The sequence below is a fragment of the Falco biarmicus genome, chromosome 4 (genome assembly GCF_023638135.1).
Source record: "Falco biarmicus isolate bFalBia1 chromosome 4, bFalBia1.pri, whole genome shotgun sequence".
Classification (NCBI taxonomy): domain Eukaryota; kingdom Metazoa; phylum Chordata; class Aves; order Falconiformes; family Falconidae; genus Falco; species Falco biarmicus.
In genome coordinates, this window is record NC_079291.1 from 51,039,028 (window position 1) to 51,054,852 (window position 15,825).

At 38.4% G+C, this 15,825-nt stretch overlaps 1 protein-coding gene across 4 annotated transcripts in view; it reads left to right on the plus strand.

Annotated features, from left to right (window-relative positions):
- Positions 1–15,825, plus strand: part of DIP2C (disco interacting protein 2 homolog C) — a 325,231-nt gene that overhangs the window by 243,393 nt on the left and 66,013 nt on the right. For all 4 annotated transcript variants that reach the window (XM_056336759.1, XM_056336760.1, XM_056336762.1 and 1 more), the window contains 7 exons: positions 1,817–1,910; positions 2,028–2,147; positions 2,962–3,076; positions 7,560–7,699; positions 9,278–9,414; positions 11,677–11,885; positions 12,682–12,796. In XM_056336759.1, coding sequence (XP_056192734.1) covers positions 1,817–1,910; positions 2,028–2,147; positions 2,962–3,076; positions 7,560–7,699; positions 9,278–9,414; positions 11,677–11,885; positions 12,682–12,796 — 930 coding nt within the window. The remainder of the gene's footprint in view (positions 1–1,816; positions 1,911–2,027; positions 2,148–2,961; positions 3,077–7,559; positions 7,700–9,277; positions 9,415–11,676; positions 11,886–12,681; positions 12,797–15,825) is intronic.

Genomic DNA, 15,825 nt, shown 5'->3' on the forward strand with positions numbered 1-15,825 from the left:
ATTTTGTGTGAGTATTTGAAAATAAACTAACCTAATATGCTTATTACTGTCAGAAACTGGAATGTCCTATAGTTTCTTCTAGTACAAATTTTTCTGCTTTGAAAGCAAAAAATATGTGACTTAAACCCATGATCTTCTGCTGGTGTGCTTACCCATAATGAGCATGGTAAAGATGCCACTGTGGTTTAATGCATCATGTCAAGTACTCTGGCCCCATTCTTCCCAAGTTATTCTGATCTTACTGATGCGTGACTTTGAGATCAGTCTTTCTAGTAGGAATGAATTAAATCAGTACTTGCCTCTGTAAGCATATGATCCAATGGCATTGCTATATCGCCACTGACTAGCTCCTCTGTCAAAACTCTCACCAACAGATGATTTTGCTAACATTAAAGCATTTCTGATACTTGAAATTGCATAAATTGTCTCTTTGCTGTTTGAATGTCTTCCTCGATTGACATGGGAGGCAACTGACTTATTTTTAAGAATTGCTTCTAAAGGTGCTGCTGCAGTCAGTGACTGACAAAATACTTACTGATCATTTTAAGAACAGATATCAAGATTAGAAGGGTTACTGTTGTTTGGGGGTCCCAGGATGTACAGGCCTTACATGCTATGATTCACAGGGATCCCATATACTTTTCCCATGCAGTGCAATACTGTTCTTAATATCAAAGGGCAGTAATAACACTTCTGAAACAGAAACGATCTATTGGGCTTAATGCCTGTAAGTAGCTCGTGTTAAAAAACCATCTTTATCACTGAAGTTGCAAGCAAGTGTCTAATGGAGGTTTTCTGTGCCCTCCTTTGCTATTAATCTTGATATGAACTTCATTTTCTTCATGACTTGCCTGTAAATACTTTTCCTATACCTACACTTGTGCCAGACTGAAAGGAGAACTATCTTTTACATTTCTACCAGTGTTTAGATGACTAATTGACTGGGACACTTAACCTTTCTTAAGCCTAGGTTTTCTGAAACAAATCCTGTATTTAACCTGAGCTGCTATGAGTGGAGATGTGACGCCCTCAGAAGATGTTTCTAAATGGTAACAGAAGTAAAGCAGCAGGTCATTTACAGGCTGTTTGTTCCATAGTCACACTGAGAGATCACTAAAGCAATTGACTGCCTCAAACTAGGAGATCGGTTTTGGATCTGTCATCAGTTTCACACAACTACTTTTTCTAAACTTCCTGCAACTTTTTGAGGCCTTGTTGAAAACACTGGAATTAGGCCACCTGGAGAAGGACTAAAAACTCCTTCATTTATTTTCTGTTAAAATAAGTTGATCTCTGCTTAATTTATGACTCCAATTTCTCTGTCTACTCTCTTTTAAATAATTTGTGCCCTGCTACCTTTAGTACTTTTTCAGTCTTCATAGAGAGGGATTTCTTCAGACAGATATGTTGCTGTTACTTGTCCTTTTGAGTAACGAGTCTTCATATATACTGAAATTTAGCAGGCATATGGATAATATTAGCCTACATAGCAAACGTACAGACATTGATCATCTGGTATTTTTTTCTTCTATTTAAAGTGAATCACCTGGAGTATAAATAGAAAGAAAATCAGTTTCTTTTTTCCCAGTACCACTTCAAAGTTATGATCTGATTAGTCTAAATCCTTAATCCTTAATTAAAGCATTAGAAAATGGGGATCTGCTTCATCTTAATGTAGGTAGCTAGATACAAAAAGATAAATGCCAGCACTGACGATAAAACAGTCATAGAGTGATTTGCATAGATGCCCCTGCCCATAATACAATATAAATAATTACCGTCATTGTTGTATAAAATTTATCTGATTTGATTTCAGAGTGTCATGAACATGATGCATGTTATAAGTATTCCATACTCCTTAATGAAAGTGAATCCACTGTCCTGGATCCAAAAAGTCTGTCAATACAAAGGTAAGGAACAAGAATATACAAAAGCATGCTTGATAGTCAACATTAAAAGTACAAATTGATAATACAGCTGTATAGCTTTTATATGGTGTATTAGAAATCTACCCATTCTTATTGCAGCAAAAGTTGCCTGCGTAAAATCCAGAGACATGCACTGGGCATTAGTGGCGCATCGAGATCAGAGAGACATCAACCTTTCCTCACTGCGTATGCTCATAGTGGCTGATGGTGCAAACCCATGTAAGCTATGCTTCTGTAGTCCAGTAGAGAACGGGAAGTGTTTGCCATCTTGCATTTAAAGTTTCAGTCTTCGGTCATGTTAGCTAAAACATTTAGAAAGTATAGGGTTTGTCTACTGCAAACTATGTGATATTTATGGAAACAGGAATTAGTTTGGGAAGTTTTTAAAACAGATTTTTCATTAGTTGGTCCTGATGCAAACTTGATGTTGCACATAACATAAGCTGCAGTAAATCCAGTTTTGTTTAACGTGACAGTCATGTATAAAGACAGAAGTAAATAACCGTAAGCTATAGAAAGGATCAGATCATTTTTTCTAAGTGATGGTGCTCAGTTGCAGAAGTAACTGAATTTTAGGGGAATACTTACACTACTCTAGAGAACCACATCTGGATCACTTCATGGCAATAAATAGCAAGAACCATTTCTGTGTATTATTTAAGATACCAATGTATAGGTGTTCTGCTTGTTTGTAGTAGTTTGCTTTGAGTTCCTAAATTCAATCTTTGATTTGCCTCATCCTAAAAAAGAAAACTGTAATGGAATTCATATTGTAGATCTAGCAGTGATGGCTTTTCTACATGAACAAAGTGAAAGGATTCAAAAATTAATCTTTATTCTATGCATGCATACACAACTGTATATGCATACGTATAGTTCTAGCAGCTGTGACTTCTTTCCCAGTGAACATGGTTCTTTGTAATTTTTTTCTCCTGAAAAGCCTATACATTCAATAGTAAGTTTGCAGTTTGAATGGCATCACTTCAGAAATCAGATTATTTTTCTCCTCTGATTTTTTTTTTCTTTACCCCAGGGTCTATTTCTTCCTGTGATGCATTTCTCAACGTCTTCCAAAGTAAAGGTCTAAGACAGGAGGTCATTTGTCCCTGCGCTAGTTCACCAGAAGCTCTCACTGTGGCTATTCGAAGGTACTGTGCTACACCAGTGGAAACAGGCCCACTGTACAATATGTGTGGTAATTTGAAAAAGAAATGAAAAATTTATTCAAGTATGAATCTGTATACTTAACTTCTGAATGACATTTTTGTTTTCATTTTGTTTATGTCCAAAGCAGACATATAAGAAGAATTTGTAGAGTAATAATTTAACTTTAGAGTGCTTTATAATATAGTTTCAATTTCTGTCATTTTATCTAATTTTAAATTAAATGGACTGAAATGCAAAAACTAATTCTGTAAAAAGGAGTGGAAAAATGCCACTGTAAGTATAAAGTCAATTAAAATGTGGAAATTTAAGTGGCATTGCTATCAGGGAAAATCATGCTTTAAATAGCCTGGTTAATGAGAATGATGACATTCTGCAGGTTTGTTTTGGCTGCCTTGAGCTTTTTAACCATTCATAGACTCTCAGTAATCATCTGGAAATGCCCTTTAAGACTAGGGGATTTGTAACTAGAAATAAAACTGATAAACCTATTAAGCCTTATGTACATGAATGTCAGTATGCAGCAGTCACCTGTCATGACAGTTGTGGCATACAGTAAATGGCATAACTGTTGTCTGTTTTAGCAGAGTGTTCCAAAAGTTGTACCTTGAACAGTAGGCACTTTGGTTTTAAGTTCGGATTTCGGCAGCCATTTATAATTTTCACATGTTAAAACAGGCAGTATAAAAGCATAAAGCACTGTAATAGCATGAAGTAAAATACTTTCCGCCACAAAGTTTATAATACGCTGTCCAAGTGAAAGTTAACTAGACTTTCAATTAGCTTTCCAACAAAACATCGCAGGAAGAAAGACATGAGGCCAAGAGTGTGGTTGACTTTCAGCCATCTCATTATTAGCCTAAAACATCTGAAAGCTATCCATCAGGGACTTACCCTGCCCAGGCTAGTTGTCTTTCTGTAGGATCTCACAGAGCCCTTCATTCAGCTCCACCAACTGGTTTTTTTCCCTTGTATGTTGTTTTTCCCTTGCAGTGGGTTTCCCTGCCATAGGCTGTGCAGACCTTTGCTCTCTTGGAATGAGCTGTTGCTTGTAAGTGCAGAGAGGAGGTGGAAAAGCAGTGGACATTGCTTGTACTGAGCACTGATTAACAGGAGAGCGTTTTGCTTTCCTTGCTAGCCCTGGAAAATCTGCCCCAGATCACAGGTTATGTAGTGGGAGAACTCACAGTATCTCAACATGCCATGGCTGGCACGTCCCTTCTAGATTTAAAGTCTATGCCTATAGCCATCTGAAGCACTAGAGATTCATTTTCAAAATAACTAGTGTTGAGAGCTTGCATTTAAAAAAATTTAAAAATTAGCCCATAAAACAGTGAATAATTAAAAAAAAAAGCATTTTTATCTTCAGTGCCTTACTGTGTAATTACAGAGCAGTTCTCACTACAGTGTATGGTACTGAACACATATCTCCTTTTTTTGAAGTCTGTTTAATGGTAGGATAATACCAGCTGAACTTGGGAGCTTTAGTATTTTTCATTTTATTCAAGCCATCTCCACTGACAGTAAAGTCATTATCATACAAGTTCCAAAGAGTTACAGCTGAAGTATGCATTAAAATGACTCCCTGCAGAGCACAGATCCAGAGAACTCCCTGTTAATGCTCCAACTCTTTCAAAATCTATGGTGTATTTTTACTGATCTTCCTACAAGGAAAAGTAACAAAACCAGTTCTCAGTTGAAATACCCTTATAGTTTAGAAAAAGACAGTCAGTAATAGACTAATGGGTACTTTAGCCTTAGAGCTGAATCAGGAAGCCTAATATTTAAGTGACTGTGTCATGCAAATAATTCTTTATGGTATTCCCTTTTGGTTCATTGCATATTAGTCTGAACCCACTTGTTTAAATGAATGCAGAAGTTTAAGAACAGGTCTTTTCCCATTTAAACAACTGGCAGAAAATAGTGGCGAAGTAGATTGTATCTGTAAGTGGTAGTAGTAAGTTCTCAAAATGCTCTGCAGCTACTCACTATGAAAAATCAGCGTTGAAGTAGATGCTCATTGTCCCTCTTTCATGGTTAAGGAAACTAAAGGGGTAGGTTTGTCTGGTAGTTTAAGCTAAATTTACTTAGTATATGAAGTAGGTAGAATTACACCTTTGTTTAGTTGCTCCTCCCTTAACCAAAGGATTTATCTTTGTCTAGCAAGCAGCCTTACAGAATTCCAAATCCAGTATTAGAAATACTGAACGTGTAAAGTAAATAAAAAATGTGAACTTTAAAATAAATTATAAATACATTGGAACTGGGTTATTTATATCTCATCTTCTTTCCAAGTGATTCCTGTCCTGCTTGGCAGAGGTAGTTGTTTTAGTGTTGTTTTCATGTGGATAACATGCACAGGACAAAATAAGATACCATATATTGCAGGGTGGTTGCTGACAGGGTACTTTCTAAGAGGATATATAGGTGCTGCCAGGTGCTTAGCTCCCTACCTCTCTTCTGCATCCTGGTCTCCTGACTGTATTCCCTTTCGATGTCAAGCCTGCAAGAAGAGCCTTGAGCACAGTTAACTGGTGTCTCATTCAAGGATCCACCTCAGAGTACCAGGATACCAGAAGTACTCTGAAACAGCAGCCCTGAAATGCATGTCCTGTGGAGCCCCCACCCTCGGCACCGACTCCTTCCTTCTGCACACCTGCTTCCATTGCACGGCACTTCTTGCTAACCCAGGCAAAGCTGTTCCCTCAGCCCAAGCCACAGCAAGTGGAGCTCTGTTGACAAGTTCTCCAGCGTGACCCTAGCGGGTCTCCTGCCTCCAGCTTCCCTCACTGGCACCCCTGTCCCGTATGCAGCCAGTGTCTTTCAAAGTGACACCTGCTCTTCTTTTTAGCAATCTTTGGATGTGATAAGTAATACCAGACAGTGTATGTGATAAAAGTCTAGATGGCCTCTGCTCCTAGATGCTTTTGAGAAGCTCTGTGTGCCTGCAGGAAGCCTTTCTTCTTGTGAGCAGTAAAATGTGTGTTTTGGGGAGCAAGGATGAGAAGGAGTTGATCAATAATGTCGCTGAAAGTTCCTTTTGTGTAATGGGAATGTTGTTTATCACAGCTGCTTGTTTACTAGCACCATTTGTTATGCTCTAATGCATTTTCAAGCGTGCCCACATCTTTCTTTGTTGACAACGTCACTTGAGAAATATGCCTCACAAAACCTATTAATTGAAATTTATAATGCTGATCACTGCAAGGCTTTATGTGAGCATGATTGGCTAAGGCCCATTGAGTATTTTGAGCATAGTAGAGGAGAAATGTCGTATAAAAGGACATAATCTGTTAAAAAGCAGTTGTGTTATGATGGAGTATTTAGGAAAAATGCAGAATCGTGAACTAAATATTGGCTGTTTTATCCATCTTGAAAATAGCAGGAGTCTGGCTGCTCTGCATGGATGCATTATCCACACTCAGATCAGCATCACATTGGCTTCCAGCTTTGCATTTTAAAATGCAGGACAGTATAAGAATCTTCCCAGACATGAAAAACCCTGACATATTCCCCTGACTTAATAACTTGTATACGTCAACATTCATTTACTCAAGCCACACTCTACATATGTATAATTGTATCCACTGATACATCAGGCAGTTTTATATTGAAACAACTTGACAGACAGCTTGTGCTGATGCTGTGGAATTGTACAGTGTGTCAGCAATGAATCTAAGCAAACTGAGGCGTTACAAAGAGGCTGCATCCACAACATTTTGACCATGACTGATGAAGGTGTAATTTGTTTTAATTTTCACGTGGTAGATTAGAATGGGAAGAATTCAATTATGTGCACTAAATTAAAGATGGTAAAGTCCTTGTAGCTTCCACAGATACTTGGCGGTGAACCTATTACAATCTAATTTCTTCTGTTTAGTAATTTTAAATGCTTAAGTATTGGGAGTGGAAAATTGTATCTCGTGGTTTAAACACAGCATGCTTGTATTCTCATCTTGGCTTTTATACCAGTGCGCTAGAGGTAGACTTTTATTCTGGCAGGTGAGTTTGGTTTCCTAGTTCTAGATTGCCTCAAAATAGGTAACGTAGAGAGTTTATCAAGTTGTTTACTGATTGGTTCCAAATATTTAGAGTGCAGTTTCACTCCACATCATCTGCACTGCCTTTAGTGTTTTTAAAATAAGGCAAAAGGCCTTTACTTGCATAATCAAGCAATCCTTGTAAATCTATCTAAAAATCAGATACAAGCTGGTTTAGGTAAATGTTAGTGTTGATTTCATCTCTGCAGCCCCAGTATATGTGGGTGGCCACTGAATGGGAGAGTTGACAGACCTAAGTACTCAGAAATTACTGAAAACCAGCATTCTGTCAGGTCTAGTAGGGGAAAATAGAAGGTGAAATTTTGACCTTTCAAACAGAGGAGTATTTGCAATAGTAGTCCATTAAGAATAAATAAACGCTTACATCTGCCTGATGGTGCACTGGTGTTATAACCCATGGTTGCAGGCCAACAGATGACAGCAATCAACCACCAGGAAGAGGAGTTCTGTCCATGCATGGTCTCACTTACGGAGTAATTCGAGTGGACTCTGAAGAAAAGCTTTCCGTTCTGACTGTCCAGGATGTTGGCTTAGTGATGCCAGGAGGTAAGGAACTTTCTTTGAAACTTACTATGATTCCTCAGTTTAAGTAATTATCTGTAGAACATCATAGGTGGATGTACTTTGCTGTCAAACAAACTTGTGTTTTGAAAACATTTTAGTCCAAAACCATTACCTTGTAAAACTTAATGGTTTGGAAATCCCAAGGTTTCTTCTCTCTGGTTACCCCAGTGCCTGTCCATGCTGATGTTAGTAGCGTGTTTTGAACAACCTGCCACTACATCAGAACATCCGTTCCCTAACTGTGAGATACTGGTAGAGAAAATAAGAAAGTTGGAGTGTGGTGTCTGGAAGCTATAAATACTCGTAAGCCTGACCCAGATGAGACTCGGTAGTGCATATTTTCATAACCTATGCTAACAATCAACAAAATTGCTATCTGAAGGCTTGCAGAATGTTTTTCCGAAGATCTTGTGCTATCACCTAGTTATTAAAAAAAGGAGGTATGACTGGACAGTTCTTGTTGATAAATTCAAGCTGAAACCATTGTTTCTAAAGATGAAGATGAGATTTTTCATAAGAGAGCTAGATTTTAAATGAGATGTTACAGACACTAGAAAAGGATAATACTGTAATTTTTCATAAGAGAATGCTGTTATGCTTCAAAGGAATAAAACATAATGATGCATCTTATAAAATTTAAGTTGAACAACTGAAAATAAAGGGAGATAAGATTGGTTGCGTGTAAGATATTATAGATGTGCCATCTTGCACTTCATACTACATTCTGATCATTTTAATAAAAGTACACACCCCTGTTTATCTTCAGAGTGAGAGAAGGGTCATTCAAGATTCTTTATCCTTGTACGTAAAAGACGTGCTGATTCATTTTTGGTCTGCCTTGTTCATTGTATCCTCTTTCCAACTCCAAAATCTACACATGCTGTAGTCCAGTCCAGGAATTATAGCTAAAGCAGCATACCTGTTTCTTATTCACATGGCTGACACATAAAATAGTGCTTGTTCCTCAGACCAGTGCTTTCTAATCCCTCCTGTTTAGCTCCTGCTGTCTCTGCAGTCCTGTAAGAATGGTGAAAGGGAGTCTGAGCTCTGATAAATTCTTTAGTAAACCAACTGTACTAGTCTGCTAGAATATCTTGATCTTTCATATGCTGTTACTTACTACTTTGAGAGAGGTGGATTTCCTGGTTGCCTGCCTCCTTGGCAGTACAATTATTATCAAGAACTCCATTAGGATATTTCATTTTGCACTGACTGCGGCAAATCTGGTCTTCAGTATGCAAACCTGGGAACACAATCACATTTCACAGCGATATTACAGATCAACTGAAATTGTAGAAAGCAAGGCAAATTAGGGTTTGTTATCAGTGTAAAAACTGAGTCTACATAAAGATCTTTACATTCTTTGTATAAATATTATTTATAATATAAATAATATTTGATAATGTTGAACACAATGTTTGAGAAACCAGTTGTTAGACATTAGTCTGCATATAATTTATTTGTTTATGTCAGCTCCACAGCGATGTCTTTCCCACAGCATTTATGTTATTCTGTAGTTCATTTTATAATACTTTTTAAAGTCCTTTTCTCTCCCTCTAGCTATAATGTGTTCAGTGAAGCCAGATGGAATTCCTCAGCTCTGTAAAACAGATGAAATAGGAGAACTTTGTGTATGCGCTATTGCAACGGGTACATCATATTATGGACTCTCGGGCATGACCAAAAATACTTTTGAGGTAAGCTGACCAAAAAATGCTACATAAAATCCTTCCTTTTTTACTTTTTCTATTTCAAGATAGTATTTGACATTAAATATTCATAGTAATAATATCAGTGTAGCAGTAATAATCAATGCTCGTGGCTTGGGACCTGTACTCTAGCCAGATAATCTGCACTGAAGCCCATTTCATTAAGTGCGATAGTAGATCTTTATGTGGGTTTAGTTTAGGCTCTGAAGAGCTTTTACTTTAATTTTGAAAGAAGATACCACGGACTGAAACAATCAGAAGGAAAGCAGCAAGAAAGATAAAGTTAAAAGGTAATACTGTACAAGTCTATGAGCTAGCTACATGCAGAATTTGATTGTTGCAAACAGTAGGAAGGCTGCTGGGTGTCTTTAAAAAACAGTTTCTAACATTTCCACAATGCAGCCAGCATTAAAGGCTTGCATTTATGCAGAATCCTGACAGATGTACTCTCCAAGAGGTATCTGAATAGGAAAGATACCTTTTCCTAATTAGTCCCTACCTGCTTTTGTTTGAATTGCCTTATGTAAAAGCCTTTTTACTTTGTGGAATCTGTTTTCCAGTAGGTTTCAGCTCCAGTGCAGACAGCTGTATTGATAGCTCTGTTGTACCTGCTCACTTGTTATCATTAACATCTGCTGAAGCCAATATGACAGGCTGAACAAATCAGAGAAATACTGAAAAAATTTGAACTGAGATTTTTATTAAGTTCTGAACCCTTCCTCTTTTAATATTGGAGAAGAAAGTTAAGAAAAATACATTTACATTTCCCTTAACCAATGCTCTGCTATTTCCACTTTTAATAGACCAAACATGACTAATATCTCCTGCAAAATGCAGATCTGAATGTTGTAAACACTATACATTAAATAATTAATGGAGATTAGTGGATACAATTCTCCATCCCACTATTGAAGCCAGGAATCCTACTATGCTATTTGATCTGAAATTTGTTGGTAGCTGATTACTGTGCTACAAGTACAATTGGCAATACTCAGTGTGAATGATAATCCCACATTTGACATATTTCAGGAAAGAAAAGTTCTTACATTCATTTTGTTGCAGTTGCTGTAATTATAAAATCATTCATAATTCATAACAGGGTCTGCAGTTTAACAGCATATTTAAACTGATTTAGACTTATTCCTGATGGTAAGCAAATAAATTGCCATTAAGTGAACAGGATGACTTGTTTTTAAAGTTAAGTATGTTCTTAGGAGCCCTCTCCAAGTGGGCCTCTTTTCTGTTCTACTGTGTAATTCATTTTGCAGGTCTTAGAGAGTCAAAAGATTTTGTGTTCCTGAAATGAATTATTGCTGAGGATGTATAAATATTAACTCTGTTCAGTAAGAGTCACCCATGGGCATCTGGCAGCAGAATTTGGCCTTCCTTTTTAGATGAACCTTGAAGGACACTATATAGCCATGGTCTTCCACTTGCCATTTTCTTAAATAACTTGCCTTTAGACTATTTCAGTTTAAAGAAGCAACAGCAGAAACTGTGGTTGTGTCAGAATGCAGCTCAAAGTACCTCGCATGCCAGAAGGGTAACACTGTGCTATTTAGAATAGCAAAAGCTGTAGGAACCTGTCCTGCGCAAGTCATGTATGCGTCTGGTGTTCAGACATCCAGAGAGGTTCTGTATAGGGCTGTATTTTCAGTTCTAGACATGCTACAGAAGGTTTTATCACTGGTATTGTGAGGACTTAATTGACCTTAGATAAAAATGTAGTGAGCTGCAAGAGTCATTAATGTACAGTACCTTAATATAGCTGCATTTCTAGCCTGCTTATTTTTCTATACTGTACTGGAAACGAGGATGAGGTACTGAAAAGAAGCTCTGCTGTACTGTAGATTGTTTATGATTTACTGTTTATGATTTAATCTCTCAGTAACATATGCATAGCACTTCAGGTTAGCTGCACTCTGCACAACTTTTTTTAATTATTCTTCAGTACTGTTTATGTTGATTTATATATTTTTTAAGGTCATAAATGATTTACAGAGCCATGATTAGGGAAAACGTGTATGGTAAACAAAGTGTGATTGAACTTGCTGGAACTCAGGTACTGAAAATTACACACACTAGTCTAGGAGTTTCCTGACACTCCCTTTACAGTCAGTGAAGAGTAAAGAGCATCACTAGCGACCTATTTACTTCATTCCAGAAGAGCCATCTGAGAGAGTATGCCTGAAATATTTCCCAGCATGATCTCTGTGTATAGAATTCAGGATGTGTTTCTTTGTCTTACAGGTGTTTCCTATGACCAGTTCTGGTGGCCCGATCACTGAGTATCCTTTTATAAGGACTGGACTGCTAGGCTTTATAGGACCAGGTGGACTTGTCTTTGTTATTGGCAAAATGGATGGTTTGATGGTTGTCAGTGGAAGAAGACATAACGCTGATGACATTGTAGCAACAGCACTGGCTGTGGAACCAATGAAATTTGTCTACAGGGGAAGGTTTGATCCTTTCTTTTCTTACATTATCTAGAAATCCTTAATTTGCTTAGACCAGGTGTAAGCGAGCCAAAAGGCTTTCAGAGGGCAGTGCCTAATCTGCACTGTGGTTTCCCTCCATTGCTATTCATTTTGCTAGAACGAGGAGACAACAGGTGGGAGCCTAAGACAGTGTTGAGGCAGATTTTAGATACCAAGATCTGAAACTGTGATTAAAAAATTTTCCAGTTGAACAGCTGGTTAATTCTAAAGGTGTTGACTCAACAGAACCCTTTCTGTCCGAGTTGAACATTTCCAATACACATAACACTGAAGTTCTTGAATATGACAGCAGTTCCTTGTGTGACTTTCCTAACGTGCTGAAATTGAGCAGGAAACATCTAAAGCTTCTGAAGAGCCTAATGCAGTAACATGCGCTCCTACTTTATCACACAGCAGACCTCTCACAAAATGATGTTGCAGTTCTAAGATGGAAGGTGCCTGTGTTGGCTGTTATATAACAGCTTAACCTTGGTGTGACCCAAATTTAGTGCTTTTCGTATCCCAAGAAGGTTCACTTCTGCAACCCTACTGTGACATTATGCCTGTATTTACATGATTCTAGAACAAAGCCCCCTGTTTGTCCTCCAGAAATTACCTAGAACTGTTCCTGTTGCTTTTTCCCCATTAATAAAATACTAATTGATGCACTAGTTGTCTGACTAATAAATAAAAAAGTCAGTTATGAAGGATTAACTTAGAAGAAAGTTTTTTCCATCTGTCCTGGCACTAAATACTTTTCTCTCCTTCTCTTCTATAGAATAGCAGTGTTTTCAGTGAGCGTGCTGCACGATGAAAGAATAGTTATTGTTGCTGAGCAAAGGCCAGATTCCACTGAGGAAGACAGTTTTCAATGGATGAGTAGAGTTCTCCAGGTAAGTTTCTTTATGTATGTTTGGATGCTATTTTTTTCCTGCTTTATATTCTTTGTATTGATCTTTCAGGCCCCCAAGGTCACTGACATTTGTCTTTGAGTAATTGTAAGTCCACCTTCAGTTGCACTTGCACCTAATGAGCACAAAATTAGATTCTTCTGAGTGACAGTTCCTATCTGGGATGCACAATCCAGAAAGCGATCCTTTTCCTAATCAAAATGCTATAAGAAAACAGGGATGAATTGAAGTAAGCAGTAGCAAGGAAAGAGTAGCATATGGTTTATAAGGATATAGTAATTCATTACTTCAGAAGGGTAATGAATAAATATATTATATACTCTTACTGTCAAAAGCTACCACAGTCTCTTACTAATTATCAGCACTGACATGGAGCTGACCTCATCAAAAGTAGATATATGTATCTAAGCCAGATCTCCAGTTACTTTTTTTTAATCAGTGGGACAGAAGTATATGTTTCTAGTGCACCGTGTTGATAGCTGAAATAAATGGTATGAAACACAGCCTAAAAATGCTGATTTCTCTCCACTGAAATGAAGGGTAGTGATTGCTTAGCTCAGATCTAAGTATCTACAATGTGGTTAACTGCAGAGAGGACACCTATTGCAAGGAATCCCATTCCAGCTGTCTGGTGGTTCGTGTAAGGTACATACCACTGTGCTGAAACCCACCTTGGTGGTGGTGTTTGACAGTTTGACCAGAAGACAGAAGCTACTGAATGCTAAAAAGTTCTGATCTTCTCCTTACATACAGCAATCCAAGTTAAGGCAGTATCATTACCATAATCAAAGTTTTTTCAACTCTAATGTCCACACACAAAAACTTAGATACTTTAGATAGCAGTCATCTTCCATCTCCTCCATCTCCACAGTTAAGCCAATTCTTACTCAAAAGTGATAGGTTTAATGGAGATGTAGTCAAATTAAATCTGTCTGTTGCTACCTTGTGAAATGGTCCCACCTCTGTCTGCAGCTGGTCACCTGTTACTTCCATTTCCCTTTCCTACCTGCCTTTCTGTCATTCTTCAAGGACTCTTCTCAGGTAAATATATTGCAAACATCCTTTTTGTTTTACCCAAAGCCAAAGAAGAAGATCCCACACATTTCAGAGAAGATGTTTTAATTCATTATTGCTTTTTTCTGGATAAGAAAGGGGATCTGTCTACCGTGTCTTTGAAGAAACTGAAAAATAAGTTTTTATCCATCTCAAGACAGCTTTATCTGCTCTCTTGATTTAAAAGATAGCTACATTTCATACAGCTAGAGGCATTTCATATTCACAGTACATCTAAATTATTACCAAGAAAAGCTAGAATGTCTAGCTTGTCCATCACACAAGAAAGCCTTTGAAGCACCTAGTAGCACCTAGGGCAATGGCTGTAGAAGGAAAGGCTTTTGGATTGCCCGTTTCAGTAATTTTTATCAGGTAGCAAGCTCCTAAGGAAAAGGTTGAAACTCTGGACTTCTCCTGTTTGGTCAGCTGAGCGTTTTTGTGACTTTTACAGAAATCATGTCTTACAACATCATAGCCAGTAGAATTCAGTACTGAACGCTGTGGGAGCCCTGTGTCAAGTTACTCCTGCCAAAAGACAGTTCTGTTATTCTGAGATGATCAAGTCACAGCAGTGTCTGTGAATGGTAGGTCATATATCAAAGTATACACATGTGTGGCTGCTTTCATCACCCATGTGTGAAGTCTGCAATTCTGGCATGCTTCACTATGTGAACAAGAAGTTTCTGGTTCCACTTCAGCTGAGAGCAGAGATGGAAAACAGAAGCCAGGAACATGTGGGATGCTTTGTGGCTCCTTCCCTATCACAGTTTTAATGACTTATGTCAGGAAGTGGTAACCAGTTGTATCTGAATCGTCTGCTAGTGATGGGCAACATAGTGATACTACCCTTGTGTCATGACTCTCAGTGACGACGATGATAACAAACTTGACCAAGTTGCTACTCATTTCTGATATTTGTGAGACTTGTATGGCACCTTGCGTGTGCTGCCCTGTGCCAGCCCAGCCCTGCACTGCCTGCTTCTGCTGTTCCTTGATGTGTCTCCGGCGTTTCTTCTCTAGAGTTGAGCTGCAACTATTTGCAGAACTTCTTTCCAGTGGGTTGCACATATTCTGACTTTCCCTGACCCTTCCTTCACCTCAGTAGAATGCTGAAGGATGGTAGAGCTGCTGTACGTACAGGACTATGTTGAACTGCATCTGTGTGTTTTAGGAGAGGCATGGTTGGGAGGGAGTGATCAGGCTGGGTATAGAGTTTCTTGAGAGTACTGGAGGAGGAGGAGGGTGTTTAGTGACAGTGTGAGTGAAGATCCCAGGCCACCCAGGAATTCAGTCAGATGGATCTAGATACTCTATTCATCTCCCAGGCTGCTGCAAACTATTCTGACCCTTGTGGTTCCTGTACCTGGCAGGCTGGATGTTAGTTTTACCAGTGCCAGTGCAGTGGCAGGACTCGACAGGACTAGGCAAAGCTAGGAGATCTACTGCAGAAATGGAGAGTGTCTGCCCAGAGAATTATGTCAGAATGAGATGTTTTCTCAGCTTGAACAACATAGCAGTCTGGACTTTCTGCAAGTTCTGGTATCTCTAGTCCATTTTCTGAATGAAACAGAGAGACAGAGATTTCAGGTACTCTTTACTTCCAGCTGGACAAAGAAATTTCAAAAAACCAAGCCATCTCATCAAGAGGCATAAATGCCAGCAGTATTAAAGTACTCTTCTGTCTCAAAATTTTAAGTCTCGGTTCATCAGTGCTCATCCTTGTGAAACAAAGTCATTCCCTGCCTCAGAAATAGGCCAATATGAAAGGTGACAATTTTGAATGACCCATGACATTTTATCAGGCATTGCGCTGCAGATACAGCTATCAAAGGAGACAGTTTGGAAGTCACTGGGTAATCATTATATACAACGACCCTCATCCCACCCCAGCTGGGTATTGCTTTCCGTTCACCAGCTCTAGGAGCCACACTGTTTTACATTTGAGTAAGAGTGGTCAG